Consider the following 10,891-nt stretch of genomic DNA (forward strand, 5'->3'; position numbering starts at 1 on the left):
CAGACTTATGGAGGTCTACAATTGTTTTTACGAGGTCTTGTGTGATTTCTTCTGATTTTCCCATGATGTCAAGCAAAGAGGCACTGAGTTTGAAGGTAGGCCTTGAAATACATCCACAGGTACACCTCCAATAGGCTCAAATTATGTCAATTAGCCTATCAGAAGCTTCTAAAGCCATGACATCATTTTCTGGAATTTTCAAAGCTGTTTAAAGGCACAGTCAACTTAGTGTATGTAAACCTCTGGCCCACTGGAATTGTGATACAGTGAAATCATCTGTAAACAATTGTTGGAAAAATTACTTGTCATGCACAAAGTAGATGTCCTAACCGACTTGCCAAAACTATAGTTTGTTAACGAGACATTTGTGGAGTGGTTGAAAAACGAGTTTTAATGACTCCAACCTAAGTGTATGTAAACTTCCGACTTCAACTGTAGCAAACTTCCAAATGCCAACAAAGTAAAACACCTCATTGCATAGCAGTATCAAAGCAGGTCCCCCTCTCTCCCACCACACAGGGAACCCCACATTCTTCTAAATTCCCACCAACTTGAAATATCCCACTGTGCACAGACATCAGTTCAGCGTCTATTTCATGTTGTTTCAATGTAATTGAATTGAAATGACATGGGAACAAATGTCGATTCACCCATTGTGTGCCCGGTGGGATGGTGACAGGGAAGTGAAGAGAGCAAGCAGGTGAGTAAGAAAGACAACAGACTACAAAGACGGCTGGATATTTTACAGTATGACGTGTGTATGACACGTTACGTTATTGCATATGCTTAATGCAATAGGATTGGTCAACATAAATGACCAGGTTGGAACAGAAGGATTTCAATCCCTTTTGAACAGGGTCAAATGGGCTGAGCACAGACTTCCTTCCTTATTTGTTGTGATATCATATCCCCAGTGCTTCCCCTCGCTTGCGTTCAAGAACATGGCGCAATAATGGCAGAAGGAGTACAAGAGTGAGTAAAGAGAGGAGAGAAGGAAGACTGAGACGTGGAGGCAAGTGGACGGACAGATCAAACATTTACAAAATAGCCAACAAAAGCACTTCCTGTGGATTTGCTCTGAGAAGATAACTCCACAAGTGAACCAGCTCATAAAGGTCAGCGATGTGTTAGTGTAAAAGCCAATATACATTTTTTTTATATTTGTTGATACAAACATTGTGTATAGTGTCCAGAATGAAACGGTTTTGGAGGGGAGGTGTGTTTTATTTTCCCTTGTTTGTGACAATGTGATGTCCATGTGCGTGTATGACTGTATGGGTTGATGTGTTGAAGATAGGCATGCAAAGATCCTGTACTTTTCAGTGCTTATTGGAAATACAGCCACAGGGAACTAGCTGTAAACAAGTCCCTCTGACCTTTTGTCCAGTGCTTATTTGGAGCCAGATCTTGCCGGAACAGGATCCGGAACCTCTCAATTTGGGACTGTTTAATTCCGGAACCCATTTGCCAGGATCCGGTAACTCTCATGGCATGAAAAATCATTTCCATTAGGGGTGCAACTTTCACGGGGGACAAGTGACAGTTTTATCATTGGAATGTGATATAAAACAGTAAACACTGGACAAGCCAGATGCTATTTTTAGGCAGTCTGACAAACTTCCAACGTTGATTTCCAAACTGTATCAAGGGATGATTGAGGCTTCTCCCGATGACACAAAACAAACATTTTAGGAAGATCTGGGAGACGCCACTGGTAATGATGAGAGAATACAGATCTGTTAGAATGCCCAGTCATGTTCATATAATCTCAACCGATAAATGACTGTAGTTTAAGACCATCCATAGAACGTACTATATGCCAGTGAAACTGAATATCATGCACTCAGAAATTGTATTATTCTGCTGGAGGTGTAAAACACGAAAGGAGACATATTTGCATATGTTATGGTCTTGTGAAGGCTGACTGAATTCTGGCAAATAGTATGTTCTTTTATCTCAGCAAGTCTACAGATTCTTCCTTCTCCCTGTTTTTGTTTGCTTGGTAATGTTGATACTGGAGACTTATCAGACAAAACTGTGTAACCTAGCATTTATACTGGCTAATACATGCATTGCCATTAATTGGAAGGTTGGTTATCCTTCCACAATGTATGGAACAAATGTCAAGCTATGTACAGTATCACTAGATTTGTTTTACGATTCAGGGTATACTGTGCAACTTTCATAAGGTTTGGATGCCTTATATGAAACACTGTATGACAAAAGGAGTTGGTTTTGAAAACATGTCCACATCAGAGGAGATTTAGGCAATCCCTAGCTGCTGGGCTGCTCAGTCCTGGCCTTGGGGGTCTGCTGTACTGTTGTCACTCTGGCCTTGGACTAACAGACCTCTGAAAACAATAATGAATGTTTCACTAAGATCCTAAAGCTGATTGGGGTGTGTTGGGTTGGGGCGCTACAGGGCTGTGGACCCCTAGGGGCAGGACGGGGTGACCTAGCTATATTGTGTACAAGTGAAAAGAGCTCTACAGTACTATTAGGCCTATGATTATGAATTATATGGAGGGTACACTGTTTCTGTGTCTTAATGTGTAGGTGTATGTGTGTTTTCATTCAGCTTTTGTTTTCCAAACCTTTCCCGTGAGACATTTAAAAAAAAAAAAAGATGTGAAGGAAGTTGTGTTAGGGAGAGAACTGAGTTATTGACTAGACTGTTGGTGTCGTGAGTGTAGGCGGCTCGGGTTGGGTGGGCGGTCTGGCTGAAATTTGTTATAGAAGATGTCGGTCTTAAAGACAATCAAAAGTTGTCTTTGTACTTTGTTTGTGAGAGTTGTTCATTTGTTAGGCTGTTGGTTAAAGGAGGAGCAAAATATTGATTATTGAAATATCATGGATCTAGTTCAGTCAATCACTTACCTAGCTTGATGACCGTAGGAATTGTTGCTTATTTTTTGTTGTTCTACATAGAGATGGCTAGAAGGGCCAGGGGTCATATTAGATTATGCAGGAAATGTGCTTTAGATGCCCCCAAAAATGGGAGGGCCCCCAGACCGCTGCCAAGTTATGTCCCCTGCTGAAAATAGCACTGCTGGGTGATTTTAAAAAGTCATAGTCAATTGCTCAATAGTATAATAATTCTGAGCAAAAAACTTTTTACATTTTATTTACAATATGTCGAATCTATGAGAATAGAAAGGTTCAGAACTTTTGTAAAACATCACAGCACAGTTGAAAAATATGTGGCAAATAGAAATCAAAACTGGATGGTGTTCAGAGCTAGATGGGAGGGGTTGATTGGAGCTGAAGGATGGGACTAAAAACAAACAAAAGATAATTATTGTAAAATATACTGTGTCCGTAAAATGTATATGGTATGTATAGGCTGGAAGTAGAAGCCTAAGTGTTGTTGTTCATTAGTTTACTCCAGGTAGGGGAGGGATGGTAGGGTTAGAGAAAAAGAATAAAGGAAAATATATATAAGTTACTGGAACTGTGTATATTTACCCCAAAAATATATGGGGGATTGGAAATGATGCGGACAATCAAATTGATGGAAGCCACAATCTATCTGCAATATTAAAGCTGATCTTCCCCCTAAAAAAAGATATGTATTTTTTTGCATTATTATGTCCCCACCACATAAAACCAAAGTTGCAGCCCTGATTTCCACTGTTTGCAATGCAAAAATGTGGCTTATTCAAATGGACTCCTATGGCAGTTTCCTGGCTGCCCCCTAAAAAAATGTCACGTGAAAACGTGCCTGATAATTGATTCTTGTTGGGCTGGAACGGGTTTTTCATTTGCTCAATATTGCAGCCTATACAGAACAACGCGTAACCATTGCCGTCGGGAGAGAGAGTAGCTCGCCTGTATCTCGCACAGTTTTTCTTTCTTTTATTTGACTTTTATTTAACAAAACTACAATGCGATTCACTTTCTATGATCGCTCTCTCCCCACTCTGATAAACATGAGCCTGCAACTCATCTCTCCAGCTTTGCACTTTTGTCATTCATTTCCTTATAGAATCATAGGCACGCGAAGGCTTCTGGAGGTGCCACTTGTGACGACCCTCCCACTCTGTCTGCCGTATTCTGTCTTTGTTCTTGTTTCCTTATTAGAATGCCGGTGGGCGGAGTTGGGAGGGTCGTCAGCTACATGGGAAACACCTGGGCCAGGTGTGTCCCAAGATAAATAGACCTCTTCCACATTCATGGAAGAGACTCTCTCCATGCAGACACCTTTATAGATTGTGTTGTGGTTCTTGGTGGCCTTTTGTTTGTTTGCTTTATCACATTCATGCATGCAAAACACTCGCTTACACTACTGATTACACACACCATTGTATATTTTCCTTAATTGCTTTAGTTAATAAATATATATTGTTACTCCCTATCTCCACGTTGTCTCCCTTTGTTAGGGCTTTGAGCCGGTTCGTGACAAGTGGGGGCTCATCTGGGATTTTTGAACTATTGGTTTGGGAGACCGTGGAGGTACCAGTATTGGTTGCCTTTGTTGTTTGGTTTGTGTGCTGTGTTGGAGAGAGACAATGGTTAATTTCCAGGCCTTGCCTAGCCTGGAAACTCGGCTGTGTACCTCGTAGGAGATTTGTGTAGGGTAGTGGAACTTGCTACCCGGAGCTATAGCCTTTTTCCCCTGATAGGCTTAGCGACGTGTTTCAATTTTGGACATGTTGGGCATGGTTAAGTGTTATTTTTGTGTGGTGTCTGTGGACTGAGCAGTTGTCTCGGGGGCACATTAATGGCTTGGTGGAATTTGCCAGCATGCTGGGGAGTTCTATTTCCTTGCCAGCAGGCTACAGTGCGTAAATACCCACCGCAAATCTGCACGAAGACTAGGGTTGAGTCATTGTAGGTTTTGGGGAAGCTCCATATGTCATCTCTCTTCTGTGGTGCTCAGGGTGATTGTCATTTCTCTGGTTGTGGTCTGATGTGCTCAGCAGAGGGGTTGAGCAAGATTATTTACTTATGACTATGGTGTCTCATGTAGACAAGTTCATTCGCTTTCCATCAGAGGAACTGTTGGAATTATGTACTAAAGAACAGCTGTTGAAGATCGCTGAACACTACAAGGTTAAATGATTGAAATTAGTGACTATGAATCGTTGGAAGTGACTATGAATCGTTGGAAGTGACTATGAATCGTTGGCAGTGACTATGAATCGTTGGCAGTGACTATGAATCGTTGGCAGTGACTATGAATCGTTGGCAGTGACTATGAATCGTTGGCAGTGACTATGAATCGTTGGGAGTTGTAAAAATTAAGAAGGACCCTGATGTTCTTTTCGTTGGAGTTTGTAGCTGTTGTGGTCTTTTGTGCCATGTTCCTGAATATTTACGTGACAGAACATGACAACCCCAAACAATGGTCAATCTTTCCTGTCTGTTCCCTCCTGGTCTTGTGTTCTTTCCTCTTAAATATTGCTTCCTATGCGCAAAGGTTGCTGAGGTCGGAGGAGGTTGGTTGGTGGAGGTGTGAACACATAACCCCTCATCAATTTGGGACTGCAGGAGGCTGTGTCAATTTGGGACTGCAGGAGGCTGTGTCAATTTGGGACTGCAGGAGGCTGTGTCAATTTGGGACTGCAGGAGATTGGTATGTTGTTCCGGGGTCCTTGTTGGTCCCTGGTTTTATGGGGGGGAATGTGACGACCCTCCCACTCTGTCTGCCGTATTCTGTCTTTGTTCTTGTTTCCTTATTAGGATGCCAGTGGGTGGAGTTGGGAGGGTCATCAGCTACATGGGAAACACCTGGGCCAGGTGTCCCAAGATAAATAGACCTCTTCCACATTCATGGAAGAGACTCTCTCCATGCAGACACCTTTATAGATTGTGTTGTGGTTCTTGGTGGCCTTTTTGTTTCCTTGCTTTGGCACCTTTCAACACCCTGCTTTATCACGTTCATGCATGCAAAACACTCGCTTACACTACTGATTACTGATTACACACACCATTGTATATTTTCCTTAGTTGCTTTAGTTAATAAATATATATTTTGTTACTCCCTATCTCCACGTTGTCTCCCTTTGTTACGGGCTTTGAGCCGGTTCGTGACACACTGCACCCCTGAGAAATTGAAATACATTTGTCAAAATTAAAGAATTACTGCTATCAGTTCAGAAATAATTGAAATAATTCTGACAACTACACCAGGAGTAGGCCTATAAATTGGCCACAGATGATTAATGGTTTATTTAACAAAATTGCCTAGCTGTGGCTTGTGTGTAGCCCACCCAGCTAGCACAGTGGATCTGGGCCGATTTCGGCTGGGAGCAGGGGCACTCCGCTGAGTGTCAGACTCGGCCTATGTCATGTGGTAGTATTACTTATGCCTAGGGTGTGGGGGTTGAGCTCGGGCCGATTCCGGTGTGAGTTATCTGGCCCAAATGTATTACTTGGGGCTCGGGCCGATTGGGGCTACTCCCTGGCAGATGATTACACGGGCTGCTTTATATAACTAACATTTAATTATTTATTTTTCCATATTTTTTGTACTTGTTTCTGTGATAAAAAAAATACAATTAACATTTAAATAAAATTATTTAAGTCCTGTAGTAGTTTGATACTTTGTGCAGGGCAATTGATAAGCATTACAGATGCTAGGTCGAGACTCGTGCCGGCTGCTTCTGGGCCAATTCCTCATTGCTAGCTGGGCAATCACCAGGCATGCCTACAGTCGGGAACCTGCAGCAAATCTGTCAGTCATGCAGCCAAAACAGTTTTACAGTCGGGAACACACGGAAAATCTGTCAGTCATGCAGGCCTTTACCGATATTTCAGATACAATCTCGTCAAAAATACAGGTTGGAAAGCAAATGGATTCTGTTGAAAAGAGAAGACTATTCTGTCTGTAGGCTACCAAGTTGTCAACTTCCAAATAGGCCTATTGAGCAAACAGCATTGTTTACCAAGTAAAACAAGAGACATTTTACCACGTGCACAACGAGTGAAACTGGAAAGCTTTTTTAGGACTATAATTTCCATCCTGGTGTTGTACAATATGTGTCTCCACACACCTAGATCTAGGCTATTGATGTATTGAAGACCAGGTAGTTTTTATTGATCTCAGATTAAATAAATAAAGGTTCAATTAAAAGATTCTTACTTTGTTAGTGTCAAAGTAGCCTGTCATTTTGATTACAATTATGTAGAATTGCATGAATTGCGTTTATAAAGGCCACCTTTTCCACAAACCCTAGGCTACAAAATGTTTTCCCCATGGGTACAACTTCTGCAAGCGCCTCTACTGAACTATGCCAGTACGCAAAAGCAGAGCTTCAGTTTGCTCTTTGTGGTCTAGGCTGGGTAACCAAAAAGCACTTTGTGACAACTGTATGTGGATGAAAAAGGGCTTTATGGACATATTTGATTCGATTCTCTCTTCAGGAATTGTGTAATATCCATTGTTGTCCTCTCATTCTGTGTCTCTCTCTTCTATTCATAGAGCTATATTTCATACCATGTGTTCTAATTCTTATTTCTCTGGTCATTCTATTCAACAGTAGTGAGGACTGCGAATCCCAAAGTTCTTACAAACCAAAGATTCTTCAATTCCCTCCCTAAATGGCGTCAGACCTCTCCATCTCCGCTGCCCCCCCCAGCTCCCCTCCACCTCTCCTCTCGCCTCCTCCCCTTTCTCACCAGTCAAACCAGATCGGCATCTCCATCCTGGTCCTAGCATTCGTCTTCGGTTTCCCCGGTAACCTCTTTGTTGTGTGGTCGGTGCTGTGCCGTGTGAGGCATCGGTCAGTTACCTGCCTGCTCGTCTTAAACCTCGCTGTGGCCGACGCGTTGGTGTTGCTAAGCTCCCCGCTTTTCCTGCGCTTCCTGGCAGGCGGGCGAGGCTGGGAGTTCGGGGCGGTGGCCTGTAAAATGGTACACTACCTGTGCTGTGTCAACATGAACGTGTCCATCTACCTGATCAGCCTGATGAGCTTGGATCGCTGGCTGGCCGTGGCAAGGCCATTCTTGGCCCAGAGGATGAGGACCAAGAAAACCCTGATGGCTGTTCTACTGGGGATCTGGGTGCTGGCTTTCGTCTTGGCACTGCCCATGGCCTTCTATCGCAGGTAAGGCTGTTTGTATGGGTTGTGTGTGTGTGAGAGAGGCATGAGAGAGAGGAAATTTTAAAATGCACTCTCACTAACAAAAAAGCGTATTCTTCAATACTAATCTGAAGATTTTTGTTTGCATCACAGGCTGTTTTTTGTGTAGTTCTTGAGCTCTTAAACACTTCTCTAATAACCTGCGGAGTATGGCTGCAATAAAGACAACCTGGAACACTCCCATTGTCTCAATCAAACAAACTCTCTCTCTCTTTTTTTTCTTATGCATTCCTCAAGTCACACACTGTGGTCCTGGGGAACATCCATGAGACCCATCATGTCTCCTTCATGTTGTAAAATGTCTCTCACTCTCGCTCTCTACTTACCTACCTACATACCTACCTACCTAGTAACCTGAAGCTGCACATGAACAGCTCCGTGACCGTCTGCATGTCGTACCACTGGAAAAGTGTGGGTCACCAGGTGTTCCAGTACCTGTTTGAGACCGTCCTGGGCTTCTTCCTCCCCTTCACTTTCATCATCGTCTGCTACACCTCCGTCATCTGTGGACTACGCAGGGCCATGTTCCAGCACAAGGGACGGGGAAACCGTCTCATCCTCCTCATCATCGGCACCTTCGCTCTCTTCTGGCTGCCCTACCACGTGGTCAACATCTTACAGGTATGAGAGTTTGACAATATATTTCTAGGTACTGCACATTATTAAGCAGTTCATTTGTTGTGTGTCATACAGGTATACGCCCTATCTGTCTCTCTTGTATCTACCTCTCAACTCTTTGTCTCTCTCTCAGGTGATTGGTCTACTTGGTGATAATGACACTCTGTTTAAAGCAGCCGCGGTGGCCCGTCCCAACGTCACAGCGCTCGCTTTCCTGAGCAGCAGCGTGAACCCTGTGCTGTATGTGTTCGCTGGCAGCTCCCACATCCGCCAGGCCGGCCTCAGCTTCATGGCCAAGCTCTTCGAGGGCACCAACATTGAGGGAGGGACCTCTGCCTCCTTTACCCGCAGCACAAAGTCCAGCCGGAGTGGTTCCTCGGCCCCGCTGTCACTCAAGCTGGGGCGGTCGGGGAAGGGGAAGGAGGGGGATAGGAATAGTGTGACGGAGCTGCAGGAAGTTGAGGTCAAGGTTAAGTCCAAGCCGGAGCTCAAGACTTTGACCTCCAATGATCAGTTGGAGTAGTGTTACTTTTTGTGGCCTACTGTACTAGTCATAGGTTAACCGTATTTAATGTATTTCGCAGATCTTTGATACAATTTGTGCTTTATATCTAGTGTTTGTGGTTGCCTCCATGCAATTTCTGGATAATAATATTGTAAAATATCCTTAAAGTTTTAACCTGTTGACAAATCGAGTCAAAGGCTGAGCCAATGGCTGAGCCAATGGCTGAGCCAAAGGCTGAGCCAAAGGCTGAGTCAAAGGCTGAGTCAAAGGCTGAGCCAAAGGCTGAGTCAAAGGCTGAGTCAAAGGCTGAGCCAAAGGCTGAGCCAAAGGCTGAGCCAAAGGCTGAGTCAAAGGCTGAGCCAAAGGCTGAGCCAAAGGCTGAGCCAAAGGCTGAGCCAAAGGCTGAGTCAAAGGCTGAGTCAAAGGCTGAGCCAAAGGCTGAGCCAAAGGCTGAGCCAAAGGCTGAGTCAAAGGCTGAGCCAAAGGCTGAGCCAAAGGCTGAGTCAAAGGCTGAGTCAAAGGCTGAGTCAAAGGCTGAGTCAAAGGCTGAGTCAAAGGCTGAGTCAAAGGCTGAGTCAAAGGCTGAGCCAAAGGCTGAGCCAAAGGCTGAGCCAAAGGCTGAGTCAAAGGCTGAGTCAAAGGCTGAGTCAAAGGCTGAGTCAAAGGCTGAGTCAAAGGCTGAGCCAAAGGCTGAGTCAAAGGCTGAGTCAAAGGCTGAGTCAAAGGCTGAGTCAAAGGCTGAGCCAAAGGCTGAGTCAAAGGCTGAGCCAAAGGCTGAGTCAAAGGCTGAGTCAAAGGCTGAGTCAAAGGCTGAGTCAAAGGCTGAGCCAAAGGCTGAGTCAAAGGCTGAGCCAAAGGCTGAGTCAAAGGCTGAGTCAAAGGCTGAGTCAAAGGCTGAGTCAAAGGCTGAGTCAAAGGCTGAGTCAAAGGCTGAGTCAAAGGCTGAGTCAAAGGCTGAGCCAAAGGCTGAGTCAAAGGCTGAGCCAAAGGCTGAGTCAAAGGCTGAGTCAAAGGCTGAGCCAAAGGCTGAGTCAAAGGCTGAGCCAAAGGCTGAGTCAAAGGCTGAGCCAAAGGCTGAGTCAAAGGCTGAGTCAAAGGCTGAGTCAAAGGCTGAGTCAAAGGCTGAGTCAAAGGCTGAGTCAAAGGCTGAGTCAAAGGCTGAGCCAAAGGCTGAGTCAAAGGCTGAGTCAAAGGCTGAGTCAAAGGCTGAGTCAAAGGCTGAGTCAAAGGCTGAGTCAAAGGCTGAGCCAAAGGCTGAGTCAAAGGCTGAGTCAAAGGCTAGTTGAGCAAATTGAAGTGTTTTCTTCTCATGCATAATGCAAGACATTATCACTGGGATATGAGGTAACAAAAGGGCCTTGCCTATGTTAAGTGTTTAAAAAGTACAGAAGTGTTTGTTAGGCATTTAGCCTGTGTTTAAAATATGCTTAAATTATTTAAAGAGAAAAAAGTGATTGTAATTCTGTTGATAAGTGTTTGGAAAATAAAGATAGACATGGGTTTAAAAAGGTAGTGGTGATATTTAATTCAGTACAGAATTTTCTTGGCAGCTTTACTTGCCACTTCCTGCGGCTCAACATACACCATACATACCCAGGGTAAGTTGTGCCAAAATAACACATTTTTTTTATACAAGCTATGTTTTCAAAACTGTAATATTTACATGGATTATGATTATTTCCAA

At 44.0% G+C, this 10,891-nt stretch overlaps 1 protein-coding gene across 1 annotated transcript; it reads left to right on the plus strand.

The window, feature by feature from the left end:
• The first annotated feature begins 889 nt into the window (after positions 1-889).
• Positions 890-9,934, plus strand: LOC110500434 (leukotriene B4 receptor 1-like). The gene is made up of 4 exons (XM_021577811.2): positions 890-1,115; positions 7,482-8,048; positions 8,435-8,705; positions 8,836-9,934. The coding sequence occupies exons 2-4, from the start codon at positions 7,543-7,545 to the stop codon at positions 9,223-9,225; spliced, it is 1,167 nt and encodes a 388-aa protein (XP_021433486.1). The 5' UTR covers positions 890-1,115; positions 7,482-7,542; the 3' UTR covers positions 9,226-9,934.
• The last annotated feature ends 957 nt before the right edge of the window (positions 9,935-10,891 follow it).

Source organism: Oncorhynchus mykiss, chromosome 21 (genome assembly GCF_013265735.2).
Source record: "Oncorhynchus mykiss isolate Arlee chromosome 21, USDA_OmykA_1.1, whole genome shotgun sequence".
Lineage (NCBI taxonomy): Eukaryota > Metazoa > Chordata > Actinopteri > Salmoniformes > Salmonidae > Oncorhynchus > Oncorhynchus mykiss.

What these genes read in the sequence shown, in the direction of transcription:
- LOC110500434 (XM_021577811.2), top strand. Translation starts at nt 7,543, where the DNA reads ATGGCGTCAGACCTCTCCATCTCCGCTGCCCCCCCCAGCTCCCCTCCA. An exon ending in CCCATGGCCTTCTATCGCAG is followed by an intron (nt 8,049 to 8,434) that starts GTAAGGCTGTTT and finishes CTACCTACCTAG; the next exon opens with TAACCTGAAGCTGCACATGA. An exon ending in ACGTGGTCAACATCTTACAG is followed by an intron (nt 8,706 to 8,835) that starts GTATGAGAGTTT and finishes TCTCTCTCTCAG; the next exon opens with GTGATTGGTCTACTTGGTGA.